Source organism: Mus pahari, chromosome 5 (genome assembly GCF_900095145.1).
Source record: "Mus pahari chromosome 5, PAHARI_EIJ_v1.1, whole genome shotgun sequence".
Lineage (NCBI taxonomy): Eukaryota > Metazoa > Chordata > Mammalia > Rodentia > Muridae > Mus > Mus pahari.
The window spans coordinates 5,488,932-5,503,982 of NC_034594.1; the positions used below are offsets into that span (position 1 = coordinate 5,488,932).

Below are 15,051 nucleotides of genomic sequence, written 5' to 3' on the forward strand. Positions count from 1 at the left end.
CAGCAAAGCACTCATACAAAATACATCTTTTAAAAATATTGAGCTTGAAATATGACAACTAAAAGCCCCCCCCCCCATTATTAGAAACCAAACCAAACCGATAACTGATCAGAGAGGTGATCCATTAAATCCCCATCTTGCAGTCAAGGGTGCTGTCCCCCAAGAACACCTTGGTCACCTCACCTTCCTCCTAGCACAGCTGTTTCTCAGTGGATCCATTAATACAATAGCCACAGTGATAAGAACAAAGACACCATTGTACATTTAACTGTCTTTCTCCTCCCAGGACTGACTGGCTAGCACCACTACTTAGCAACTCTAATGACTGACTTGACCTGTGCCTTTCATCACTAGAGTGGTTTTGTGTTGTTTTGGTTTTATTTTTGTTTTTAATGCAAGAGTGCTGTCTACATGTACACCTGCATGCCAGAAGAGGGCATCAGATCCCTCTATAGATAGTCCTGAGCCACTATGTGGTTACTAGGAATTTAACTCAGGTCCTCTGAAAGAGCAGCCTGTATTCCTAACTCCTGAGCCTTAATACTATATAGTAGTAAGCAGCCTGGGAGACAGGGCTGACTTCAAGAGAATCAGTTCACCTATCCAATTATGAAGAAGGTAGCAATTTGCTCTTAAATATGTTTGAACTGTGTTAGCTTACAGGCGATTCCATTAGACTCCTCCCAGGGGCCTAGCAACAACTTGTCTTCACCTGCTGCTACCTCCAGTTCTCTGTTCCCAAATTCCCTGCTGGTCTCTCCCCCTTTTTGTCCTTCTCTGTGCTCCAACCTCTTCTCTGCCCTCGTGGCTCTGTTCCCACCGTCTACATGTTTGCCTCTAGCCCTTCTCCAGGTCCTCACTCCCCTTCCCCCTCCCTATAAGCCCCCTTTATAGATCTATTGCATGGTATAAATTCTCAGGGGTACACCTTGGCATGCTACCATGTATGCCCTTACTGCATTATGTTTCATAACAAACTGTTTTCTTGATTATCTTTCCTTTCATACAGTTCACCTGTGGCCTTAGTGAATGCTTTGTATTATATAATGTGTCCTACACAAATTGCTTATCAAAAGAACTTTTTCCTGTGGATGTAAATCAGGGGACTGCTATTGGGAGGATCCACTGATCTTATCAATTATTCCATCTTCCAGGCACTGGCCTCACAGGATGAGGGGTACAGATGAGGTTGGGGTTTGGAACCAGGTGATCAAATACTTGGATGTGCTGTCCCTAAAAGATGTCATATACTCCAAAGATCAGTCTTGAGATCAATTTGGGTTGACAAGAGTCCAGAATAGAGAGGGGAACCACCCCGGTTAGTTCTTAGACACTTCCATTGTTTTACTTTCCACATGAAGAAACAATCTACCAAACCCTGTCACTGCCTGTTATGGCCCAATGTACCAGTGTTGTGCAATGCCTGTAATTCTGCTCCAGCTACACAAGGCCTTGGGCAATGTATCATCTGAGTGAGGTAACTTGGACTCTAAAGGACATGCATGGTATGTACTCGCTAATAAGTGGATATTAACAACAACAACAAAAAAAGTGCCAAATACTCAAGCCCACAGAACACAAAAAGGTTAACAAGCCAAAGGGCCCAAGTGAGGATGCCTCAGTCCCACTTGGGAGGGAGAGGAAAGCAACCACAAGGGGGGAGGGAGGGACCTTCCTGGGAAAGGGGATGGGGAGGGGTGGAGAGGGGAACATGATCAGGTATTGGGTCGGGGGAAGGACTGAAATCCCTGAGGGCCAGCAGAAAGAACGGAAACATGCAACCTTGGGAGGTAGGAGGTTGTGGGGACCCTCCAGAATGCACTGGAGACCTGGGAGGTGAGAGACTCTCAGGACTCAAAGAGAAGGACCTTAGAGAAAATGCTCCTGGATCTGAAGGTCTAGTCCCTAGGCAGTGGAGCTGTTTGGGAAGGACTAGGATGTGTGGTTTTGCAGGTGTTGCTAGGGGTGGGCTCTGAGGTTTCAAAACGCTCATGCCAGATTCAGCATCATGCCTGTCTGCTTCCTGCCATGAAGGTCACAGACTAAGACTGTGAAGCAAGTTCCCAAGTAAAGGTTTTCTTTTTTAAGTGATGCTTAACACTAAGTAACAGTAACTAAGACTGTTATTGTATATAGACGTGATGGTTCTGATCCTAATTGTTAAGACTGATCACTAAAGCAAATGATACCCATAGTGGATGAGAGAGATCAGGTGAAGGCACACTTTACATGCTTCATTGATGGCAGTGGACACCTGTCTCTTCCTGAGAGCAGCTGGCAATGCTCACTGGCAAGGTCATATTTACAAGTGAAAGGTCAAATATCTGAGTTTGGTGAGCCATTGGTATCATCTGTCTGCTCTTACAGATGAGGTCTAAATGACTGTTTTAAGTCAAAGGATTTGCCCGAGATCTTACTAGAGACTTGTCAGTTTATGCTAGGACTCAGGATCGGCCTGTTTTGAAAGCATCAACACCTTCCCTGGGCCACACTTACAGAACCTCGCGATGTTAAAAAGTGAGGCGAGGAGCACAATACTTTTTACATTTGCCCACTTCCTACTTTGGAAACTCAGGATAGATACATTTGCTGTCCTTCATGACCCTAGCACATGGCTAGCACAAAACATAACCCTGGTCAGCTGGGCATTCCCACCAGACTGAATCCAGAGGGAGCATTTGAAAGCCAATGTCCACAGGTTCTCTGCCAGCAAGTTCACGCATCTTCCTTCACTCTTCTCACGGTCAGATGACATTTGAACTGCATTTTCCTTTGGCTGCAGTCCACCAATCCTGTTCTCTAGCCTTTTCATCCATTCTTTGACAGACCTGCTGTTCTTCCAATGTGTAAGTTAGTCATAACTATTTACTGTGTGCATCCAGGCTTGGTACTGGTACACACTGATGAGGTTCATTCTTTGAGCAACTGTTCCATGTAAGACAATCGTGTCCCCTCTCTTTCAGAATGTCACTTTATGGAGGTAACTGATATATAATGATTTTCCTGATAAATAGGGATTAAGCATTAGATCATAAACCACAATCACTTACTAACTATGATCCTACGAGCTTTCTTTTAGGTATGACTTATATGATTATGAATGAGGCCTCTGTCAAGTCAGAAGGTGTTTAAACTTAAAAGATCAACTACCTAGCCTATCCAAACATAAAAAATATGGAGCAAAAAATATGGTTGACAATGAATGCATTTATGTTTTCCAGCTACAATATCTTTGGTAAATTTATCACTTAGTTCAGTTCATAAAAATTTTGAATAATTTAAAAAAATAATTATAAAAAACATCAATGAAATTCTTTAAGAACTTGGCATATCTGAAAGATTACACTATCGAGTTCTCGATGAAACCACAGGCAGTCATTTATCACTTAATGATGGGGACAGAGTCTAAGAAGAGATCTGGGTGCTGCGCAGCCTCAGGATGCGCTCATCTACACTCAGAACCCACTAGCCCAGGCCACCCTGAGGCTGGGTGGACATGCCACTGTGGAACTGATCCAGCACTGACAGTGTTATTCAGGCCACTGCTGCACCCCTAAGCATTCTTGGAGTAAGCAAGCATTACAAATGTCATTGCTATCCCTCCAGAAAGGCATTGCTCATTTATTAACATCAGAGGCAATTAACAGGATACTAAAATAAACATGCACCAATTATACATAACACAGACTCAACAACCCTCTGTCCACAACAATCGGTGAACAGAAACAGGCCTTTCCACCCACCCTCAGTGCATTACTGCTTTCACAAGTAAAACAGGAGGAAAAATAGTGAATTTAATGCTAATCAGCACCTTTTGTAAAGACTCAATATTTCCATGTATCAAAAACACCCACATCTGTACCACCAAACATGTAAAGTTAATTGTCTCTCAATTTTAAACTGAATATTTGATTTACATGATTTTTCTAGCCTGATAAATTTAATAGTATCTAAAAATTATCTAAATTCATAAAAGTATTTCATAAATTTCAACATTTAATTATTATATACAAGGAACTCTATGAAAAGGGTTACAGAGCTGCTGTGAGAAGTTCAAGCAACATTACTAAATTCAACAAAATCACAACCAAATCAAGGCAGAGGGCATTCAAAAATCTTTATAAGCTCGTAATGAACAAGAAAAGTTCCAGTAATAAAAGTCAATATGAGAAATAATGTTGAAATTACCAGTAAAAATATATTTTAATAAGCATGACACGTTTAATAGCAACAATATGATTTTATAGAAAACCTTTAAAACATTGGCATGTATGAACCACCTGGTTTGATCAAATGTAAAGTTAATATCTTAGGATTAAAGAAGTTGATTTCAAAAATACATTTTAGCAGCCATTATTTTACTTCCAGTTTAAACAGAATAAAGTGTTAAAGGTAAAATTTATTGTCCACTAAAAGCCCCAAATTAGAGAATTTAAAATACTATTCTATTCTAGCAGTAACAGCCTTTAATGTGATACAGTCTGAATAAGGACCGTGGAAGCCAATAATAAATGATCAAACATACACATGGGCACCAGGTTCACTGAAATACTTAGGTAGCAAAATATATGAAAAATAGAAAAGTAAAAAGATAAAATTAAAAAAATATTGCACAGCCACATTACCTAGAAAGTAAAGTTGATGTTTAAAAGGCTCTACACATGGATGATATAAATTATCTTCCATATAAAAAGGTATAAATATGTCATAAACTTAGCATCTACACAACTATAATACATTATTTAAATTACTGCTGAATGAGGTAATTGGTAAGTCTCTAATGATGCTTCGGTCCTACTGAAAATATTTGAGTGCAGCAACCAGGAAAAACTTCTCTAAAAATATCTCAGAATCAAGAACAGCTATATGTGCTGCTCTTCCAATGAGCGAATCAGCAGTGTTGGGCAATGCATTAATGACATTGTATCGAACCAAATTACAGCCTTTGCTTTGTAGAACTGGGCGAAGCAAGTTGTGGATCATTTCGGAATAGATTTGTCCTATGAAATAGACAAAAAGGAGAATTATTTGCATAACTTAAAAGTCTATGTCAACTTTTTTCTAATTTATTAAATTTATATTATTCCCATATAAAGCAGAAAAGTTTCATCAAATTTGTTCTTCAGCTATTATTTTGAGAATGTTTAACAGGAAATATTTATGGAAATAATAATAACACCTTATCTGGTCAGCTCAAATTTATTATACACTATTTTTGTCAATTTTTAAACTCAGAACAAAGCATGTAAAAGTTTTCTTTGAATGCAGTCAATTATAATTTGCTAAACAAAGAAAATAAGCTGAACGTGATAATGTTTTCATTAGGTAAAATAAAATACTTTACAGTCTAGCGAGAACTTTTTGACAAAGAACAGCAACTCCGTCTTGTCAAAACAGGAGCTGGCTCACAGAGCTGGCTTTGTGGTCTGGGAGGTTATTTAGCACTCTTCATGCTCTCCACCATGTATTTACACTTGAAGTTTGATTCTTTCATCCATCATTAAAGGAGAACATGGTGTTTCCCTTTTTGAGTCAGGCTTATTTCATTTAACACAGTGATATCAGATTTATCCATTTCCTATGGACGCCATGATTTCATTCTTTTTTAATAACTGAATATGTACCACACTTTCAGAGGTCAGAAGAAAAGGGAAAGAATGAGAATAAGAAGATATGTACATCATAGAAGCAGAACAGAAGAGGAAGAAGACCAGGAAGGGAGAGGAAGGGTGACAGGGAATACAGGGAAAACATCATCACAGCGGACCCCACTTTTCTGTATACAAAACAGACAACACCCCAAATCTTCCTGTTCCTTTTCTTTTTAAATATTTATTATTACATGTAAGTACACTGTAGCTGTCCTCAGACACACCAGAAGAGGGTGTCAGATCTCATTACAGATGGTTGTGGGCCACCATGTGGTTGCTGGGATTTGAACTCAGGACCTTCAGAAGAGCAGTCAGTGCACTTCACCACTGAGCCATCTCTCCAGCTCCTCCCTGCTCCTCTTTAAGTTAATTCATACAGGGGGTTTAGCAGGTCATGTTAAGCAAAAGAGATAAAGATTAGACATATCATGCTTGCACATAATAAGTATGGGAACTACTATAAGGTGTAAACCCCCTGCTGATGATGCGTCTGTAATGCTCATCAGCGATGGATAAGCAGCTAATGCTTCCATGGAAGGAACAGCTTAAGCATGATAGATTAGACATAGGATGCAGCCCTGAGGAATGACAAGAATGGAGTATATAGAAAAATAAAGACAAAGAGACATGCATTAGAAGACAAATAACACATAAGTTGACTGCCCCAACCCAAAACAACAAAAACTCACAACCAACCAACCAACCAATCAACCAACCAACCAAAATAACTACAACCAGCCCTTTTCATTCCCTTCCTTCTTCAGTTTTCAAACTGTCTTTGTGTATCCATGCTATTCCTACAAATATGTTTTAAAAGGAAGACTTTTTGTTGTTAGGTAACCCAGGAAGCTGCAGTCCGCAGCTCGGAATCTCACTGTTGAAAGACACCCAATTCCTTTAGGCTGCCCACGAACACCTTTTGTACTTCTCCTATGTAGGCTCTGGTTATTCGGATGTCACAACAAATGTGAGATCAAACAAGTGCCACGAGAGGCTCCACCAATGCACACTGTAAAAGCTCCCACCAGAAGGAGCTGTCTGCTGTCATGGTGCGCACTGAGAAAAGGATCCAGTGTTTAAAAAGGGAACAGAGACAATACTGAAGGCAGAAGACCCAGATCCTCGCTTTAATCCTGTATTTGTCAATATCTTTGAGCTTTAGTAACGGAATGAGCAAATGAGGCTTGGGTTGCCTTGAAGCTTCAACTAGCTATGATTTAAACTTTAACAAGCAGCAAAGGAACTAAGAGCACTCAGTGGCACTGTAAAGGGTGTAGTCCTTGCTGCCATCTCTCCCTAAGCAGTGCACAGAAACACACGAAGCACAAACGCTACATAACAACCAAGCCCAACAATGGAGGGAAACCAAAGTTCAGATTCCTTTCCAGACAGCGGAATGCAGAAGCATTACTTACACAAAAGACAGCTCGCATATCAGGAGGGGAAACTGAAAACCATGGAGAACCATGGCCTTTGGTCACAGGAGGGGAAGGGAGGAAAGGGAAAGAAGTGACTTCAAGGCATATTCGGGAACAGTTCATTTCCAGATGGCACTGGCTGTGGTACTGTTTTACATCATTACCTGACTGCTTGTCCTTTAAAGCTGTTTTACACATTTCGATGCGGGCAGAATGGTAAGGAACATAGCGATCCTGCAGAGATCCAACCAGCACAACATTTTTGAAATAATGAAGTCCTAAAGGTAGAAAATAATGAATTATAATGCAAAACCTAACCAGATTTAAAACTAGTATCATAAAAATTAAACTTCCTCACCAGTACTACATTTTTGACTTTTAAAATAATTATGAATCTACTCTCCAAATTTCTCCTCTTTAGAAAAAAACCCGTTTCAATGTACGCAATCTGCAATCTAGGAGAAATCTGCATTTGTACTTTCTGACAGCACAAGGACTCTGACGCGGTAGACTGAGGACTCAAATGTGGGCCTCTAGGGTTCTGTAGAAGTATGTGATGGCATTCTTACCTCCCAGAATATATTTTGTAATACTTATGGATAATCCCAAAGACACAAAGTCACATTCTTCCATAAAAACATACCACTCGCCGGGCAGTGCGGTGCTCGCCTTTAATCCCAGCAGAGGGAGGCAGAGGCAGGCGGATCTCTGAGTTGGAGGCCAGCCTGGTCTACAGAGTGGGTTCCAGGATAGCCAGGGCTATACAGAGAAACCCTGTCTCAGGAAACCAAAAAAACCAAAACAAAACAAAACAAAAAAAACCCTAACCAACCAACTAACGAAAAACAAAAAACCACACCACTCCACTTAAAATTATTTAAAGCTTTTTCCTTTTCTTTTCCCTCATAACACTTGTCTATCATCACTCACATGTTCTGCTTAGTTGACTTGTGAGGAGAACACACGCTTAGAATTTCTTAGTGACAATAGTAATGGATGCTGTGACCCAGTCACACTTTTGTCATCCCCCACCCCACCCCCAGACCTTTTTCCTCTATAGAGGTGAGTCCGGGTAAGGACAGGGGTTCTTGACGACTAAACAAACCCATGCAGTACCTGACCTCTTAGCATCAGCAATATTCAAATTTGCTGATTGCCTTGATTAATGAATAAAAATTCTTGTGATTACAAACTACAATAATGGCAATATATTAGAACTGAAGTATGTAGACATGGTATTGTGTTCTCAAATGTGCCACAGTAAAGGTTTGGTACTTTATGCTTGAGTCAGAATCTTAGGACAAGGTAACTGTGGGATGACTGTTGATTCTGAATGCTGAACTTTGGAGACATCTCTTTTTCTTTTGTAACTCAAGGAGAGTGATTCTTCAAAGGCTGAACCTACAGAAAAACCAGTAACACTCAAGGCCAATATCATGTATGCAGAATACAAAGCCATTCTGCCCTTTTCCTCATGAAATGCTAACAACTGTTCTGAGTGACAAGCTAAAAAACCACAATTCTCAAGCAGTAATGGAAACAATCAAATATCTATAAAGGAATTAATCAACTGCACACATATACAGAAACACAAATATTTCATAAAAATATGGAGAATATGATTGCCTTCTTCATCATCACATTTGAACAGATGGGGTGATCTGTTCTCCCTTTAGCAACACATGATAGGGCAGGTACCAATGCCCAGGTCTGCACACTGACTGCTCACTCCTCGAATAACCCAGTCTCTCTGAGGGGAGGGGCACAGAGAGCACTGTCAGCACTTATTTATCAATGTTTTCTAATGATGATTTGTTGTTCATTTCCCACTTAAAAGAATTTGTTCATTTTTATTTTCTCTGTATAACTATTCTGCCTACACGTATATATGTATATCACAATTGTGCCTGATGAGGCCCCCAGGGGCCAGATGACAGTATAAGATTCTCTGGAACTAGAGTTACAAATGTCTGTGAGCTGCCATACTGGTCTGAGGAATAGACCCTGGATGAGTAAGAACCCATAACTGTGAGGCATCTCTCCTGTCCCGTCACAGTCTTTTCCCACTTTGTGAAGGTAAGGCATATTCTATCACTTTTAGATGAATGTTAAAAACATCTTTACTCAACAGGGAAATGAAAATCTATAGCCTTCCAATACACAAATGACTGAGAAAGAAATCAGGCAAACAGTACTTTTAATAATAGCATAAAAATACATTATTGAGATCATTAACTAAACAACTCAAGGAATTTTATAATAAAAACTTTAAGACACTGAAAAAACTTTGAGGAAGACAGCAGAAGATGGAAAGATCTCCCACGCTCATGGATTGGTAGGATTAATATAGTCAAGATAGTTATCCTACCAAAAGCAATCTACAGATTGAATGCAATCCCCATCAAAATTCTAACACAATTCTTTAGAGAAATAGAAAATAAAAATTTAAACTTCACATGGTAACACAAAAAGCTTAGGATAGCTAAAACAATCCAGAATAATTAATAATAATAATAAAAAATAAAAATGCTGGAAGTACCACAATCCCTGATTTTAAGCTGTACTGCAGAGCTATAGTAATAATTTAATAAGTATGGTATCAGCATAAAAACAGACACAATGATGAATTGGGATTGAATTAAAGATCTAGACATACGTCCACACACCTATGGAAACCTGATTTGTGAGAAAGAGGCCAGTGGTCAGTATCTTCAAGTGATGCTGATCAAACTGGATGGCTGCATCTAAAAGAATGCAAATAGATCCCTATCTATCATCTTGTGCAAAACTCAACTCTGAATGGGCCTTGGACCTCAGTATAAGAGCAGATACCCTGAATCTAATAGGAGAGAAAGTGACGATTAGGCTTGAACCCACTGGCATGGAAAGGATATTTTGAACAGAACACCAATAGCACAGGCCAACAATTAATAAAAGTGATCTCATGAAACTGAAAAACTGCTGTATGACAAAGAACATGACCTGGACAAAGCAACAGGCTATAGACTAGGAAAAAGATTTATCAACTACACCTCTGAAGCATGTTAATATCTAAAGTGTATAAGGAACTAAAAGAAGAACAGTAAGAAGAAAAGTAATTTAATTAAAAATGGAGTTCAGAACTAAATAGAGAGTTCTCAAAAGAGGAAACATAAATCTGAGGAAAAAAAAAAAGTTCAACATCTTTAGTCAACAGGGAGATGCAAATCAAAACTACTTTGAGATTTCATCTTACCCCAGTGAGAATGGCCAAGATCAATAAAACGAACGACAGCACATGGTGGTGACAACACATGGTGGTGAGGGTGTGGGGGAAATCAGAACACTCAAGCAATGCTGCTGAGAGTAACAGTGTGTGCAGCCACTTCGGAAATCAGTGCAGTCACCATTCAGGAAGTTGGGACTAGATCTACATCAAGGTCTAGCTATATCACTCTTGAATATATATCCAAGGATTCTTCATCCTACCATAGAGTCATTTGCTTAACCATGTTTATTGTGGTCTCTTCATAAAAGCCAGAAATTATATTCAGACCAGATATCCATCAATGGATGAATGGATAAATAAAATGTGGTATGTTTACACAGTGAATTTCTCTTAAGAGAAATAAAATTCACAGGCAAATGAATGTAGCTATACATATATATTTCAAAAAAATCATCCTGGGTGAAGTAACCCAAACCTCAAAAGACAATTATTGTGTGTTTTCTCTTACATGTGAATTGTTAGCTTTAAGCTTCAATGTGTCCTGTGATCCATATAAATACAGAGGTTAGGTACTTAGTAAGGTACCAGGCAAGAGAAGATCCTCCAAGGAAGGGTCAATAGATACAGTGCCATGGAGAGATAAGGGTGAAACTAGAATGCATGGCTAAGGAGGAAGGGGATGAAGAGAAGAGCAAAGAATGGAATATGAAGGGAACAGCACACTGAAGACCATTTAAAATCCAAATGGAAACCTACTTTGCAGAAGCTCTGCAGAGTATATACACATAAACAATCCAAACTGAACCACTGAACAATACCCTAATTAGGTATCTTTTGCTACCAAGTAAAACCTCCAACATCAGAAATGGGTTAAATCTTGAGTCATTCATCAACTCCTATACAACATCACAGGCAATTGCCCAGACTACTGGATGCCCTCCATAACCCGATGGTAAGGCCCCATTGTTGAAGACAACACTTATATATGTTATCAAGTGCAGAGAAGTTGAGCTGGTGCCAAGCTAGAAGCTTTGCCTCTACTGACTAGCATTCTTGGTATTTTAAGGTATTCTGCATGCTACCAGAGAAAGAAAAGCATCAATATCTCCCAACTACAAATTCTGTAACCCACAACCGCAACCTGCTGCGAGATAGATTTGTGCAATAATGGCACAAATGTTAAGTGAGTAACCACCACTTTCTGTTTGAATTTAAGGCCCACTCCTTGTTAGAACCTATACATGCTACTGCTAAAGTGGCTGATATCCTGAGATTAGATAGGTCACGAGACTAAGGGAAACCCAACACTATTCTGCAGACGTTTTGCTATATGCATAGATTGGTACCTCACTCAAACCACATTAAAAATCTTCTTTCAGTAGAATTAACTTTTCTTCTTATAGGGAATTAACCCACAACTGGACAATGTGCAGAGTGAAAGACTTTGGAGAGCTAAGTCACAAATAAGATGTCTACATCAAACCCTATCCCTCAATGCTCAGGCATCTATGTGGAAGAAAATGATTCTACACGCCAAAAGTGATGGATGACTCCAAGCAAACAGTATTTGCACGACAGGATTGATGCACATAAGAAGTCACAGAGATGGTGGCAGCACACACAAGGTCTATACAGAGACCCATTGCTGAGTGGACACAGTGGACACAAGCTCTCGCCTCTAACCACGAAGCTATGTGTAGCTGATAACTGCTGACAACAGGAAAATCAGCGGAGTCCCCCTAGATATCCACAGCTCAGGGCAAGCCCCAGGCCCAGGAGTAGTTGGCCAACATACAACAAACTTAATTTTGTATGTACTTTTTACTTTGGTTTTTCTTTTTTTGGGGGGGGGGCCCTAACAGTCTTTGTTCTCATCTTCATTTCTGTTTCTGCAGTGTTTTTGTATTTTGAAAGAAAGAGGAAAAAGAACACACAGCTGGGTGAGTAGGGAGGTGGAAGCATTTGGGAGGAGTAGGAGGAGGGAAAACATGCTTCAAAAAGAAGAGGAAAGATGAGACATTTAGCACTCTAGCCCAAATAAAGTACAGTTTCTAACATTGTAAAAACATGTTTAACAAACAAGAAACAAGAAAGGAAAATATCTGGCAGTTTATAAAAAAGGCTGAAGGCTGTGGTAGGAGACAGCTAGAAGACCACAGAGATGGACAGAGACAGTGCTAGATAGTACTATAGGGTTGGTGAGACAGCTGGTCAGGTAAAAGTGCTTGCTGATCCAGAATTCCACCATACTGTTCTGACTCTCAAAAGTGTGTTGTGGCATGCATGTGTCCACCCTGCCCACACACACACATATGCAAAATTTAAAGTTCTATACAGCTTGTTAAAGCCACAATCCTATCAAGAAATTAAGAACTACTTTAATAGCTTAGCATTGGATTCTGCTATTTCTTTCCAAAATTATGCCAGAATGATACAGTTCTGTCACCAGAAAGACATCTGACAATCAGTTAGCTCACAAGCTTATCTTCTAAACTGCTGCTACATACTCACCCGCTTTATTACTAAGCTTATATAAAAATGTTTGGCGAGGGTCTGAATGATCTCGACATGTCAACTGTAAAAGAGAGCCTGATTTTTTCCATTTCTGCATAAACCAGAGACCTAGAAAGTTGAATATGATACATGAGTTGAATATGATACATGGGAAGGTAGTACTACATAAAATTATTAATGTTAATATATACTCATTAAAAATAACATTTAATAATTAATATTTTGTTGGTTAATAAAAATTTATTTGCTAAGTACTTCTACTCTCTGATAAACATATTTACATGTATTGCTTAGTGGTGGTTCATGGAGGCTTCTGTAGTGACAAAATATATAATAGTTTATAAACAGCAACCTTGGGATGATTCCATCTTTAGACATTCTACTTAAAAGTATAAAACAAACACAGAGAGCAAAACTTTAACCACAGTAGGCTCAAATGTCCATGCACTGAACTTTTAGTGTAAAGGTAGTTACAAGGAAGGTACAAAAGACTAATTTAAACAGAACTTGGAATGAATGACTTATCGACTTCTAGTAACAACTTGAAATCACTGGTTGGAAGTGGGTACAAAGAAACTGGAATGATTCATCAATGAAATTTTAAATGTATTTTTACAGTGGGAATCTGACTAAGCTATCATATTAAAAAAATCCAAGGGAAAAATTAAATCAACCTATAAGCAAACTAAGGACCTGTCACATCTCAATAAATTTTCTTATATTGGTTTGGCAATATGACACATAACCTTTAATCCTAGAGTTATGGTCCTTTAATTTTTATTGATATATTTAGTTTTCTGAGTATGAACGCTTGCCTGCATAGAGATGCGTGCACCCCATGCATGTCTGTTGAAAGTCCCTAGTGAGTGAGAAATCACATGAGTGCCGAGAATCACACGTGGATTCTCTGCAAGAGCAACACGTCCTGAAGTGCCGAGCCATCTCTCCAGTCCCTCCATTATGCTTTTATAATTAAAGCTCAGAAAAGTGGCCAGCTAGCTAGTAGGGGAAATCTGTAAGTAGCTGTTATAACAATATTCTTATTAAATTATTTCATATATACAAGATAAAAAATGAGCTTTAGTTTTTATTTTACGAGACTTCAGGTATGTGACAAATTGGTTCTAAATATAAATAGCAAAAAAATCCTAAAATTATCTATGTCACATTTTTTTTATACACAATAACAAACCTTTCTACCTGTATTGACGAGAGCACTGCTGTTGTAGAGTGTACCAAGGTGAGGTCCAGAAAGAGAGAGAAAGGTATGAAGTTTGCTGAGGTAATATTTAAACCTTGGCCTTGTAAGCACTGAACGGATTATTAAATTGCCTAACGAATGTCCAATAAAGCTGTAAGAAAGAAACAGAAAAATGTATTTACCATACAATATTCATTTTAAAGAGAGAGAGAGATAAACCAAGAAAAACCCTCAAATCTAATACACAAGAGATTATTTTAAAATATTATGAATTTTGAGATTTTGTTTTTAAATTATAGTTTAATACTTGAAATACTTTAACTTATAAAAATATAAGAGTTGGATCTAAATTATTATGATAAGAAATACATTTTATAATACCTATCATAATGAGCAACTGTGTAGAAATAAATATATTTAAAAATATTTGTAGAGGCTAGATGGATCCTCCATGGCTCAGCAGTTAAAAGTTCTTGTTGCTGTTGCAAAGGAGCCTGGTTCAGATCCTGGCCGCTCCACTACAGCCTGCAAGTGTGTGTGACTTCAGGGCTCGGGGCTCTGGTGCTCTCTTCCAGCTCTCATGGACACAGGCAGACAGATGACACACACACACACACACACACACACACACACACACACACACACACACACACACACACACACGAAGATAAAACATTTGTATATGCAATGGAAATCTTTAAGAAATAGTCATATAATAACTAGGTCATAACTTTTCCTCTTAGGTACACATCCAAATTATTTACTTGTTCTCAAATATAACAATGAAATTGTACATATAAAAGACAAGACAACTTTTAAGAAATTATCTATTTGCTGCTCTTAGGCTGTTGACAGTTTAAAAGTAATGGAATGAGGAGCTAGTGTAGTTGCCCAAGTGCTTGCCTAGGAATGTGAGGACCAGAGCTTGATCACTAAACACACATCTGAAACACACTTTCAGCAGCCACGTGATGGAAAGGGAGAACTGAGTCTGGCTGACTGTCCTGTAGTCACCCCACGTATGCTGGGTGCTATGGCACCCCCCCCCCCNAAAAAAAA

The 15,051-nt window shown here is 38.9% G+C and overlaps 1 protein-coding gene across 6 annotated transcripts in view; it reads right to left on the minus strand.

The window, feature by feature from the left end:
- Window positions 1-3,586: 3,586 nt before the first annotated feature.
- Fam135a (family with sequence similarity 135 member A) overlaps window positions 3,587-15,051 on the minus strand; it is a 78,779-nt gene continuing 67,314 nt past the window's right edge. For all 6 annotated transcript variants that reach the window (XM_029538385.1, XM_029538388.1, XM_021197626.2 and 3 more), the window contains 4 exons: window positions 13,992-14,143; window positions 12,789-12,899; window positions 7,234-7,347; window positions 3,587-5,000 (listed from right to left, as the gene is read on the minus strand). In XM_029538385.1, coding sequence (XP_029394245.1) covers window positions 4,795-5,000; window positions 7,234-7,347; window positions 12,789-12,899; window positions 13,992-14,143 — 583 coding nt within the window. In that variant the 3' untranslated portion in view covers window positions 3,587-4,794. The remainder of the gene's footprint in view (window positions 5,001-7,233; window positions 7,348-12,788; window positions 12,900-13,991; window positions 14,144-15,051) is intronic.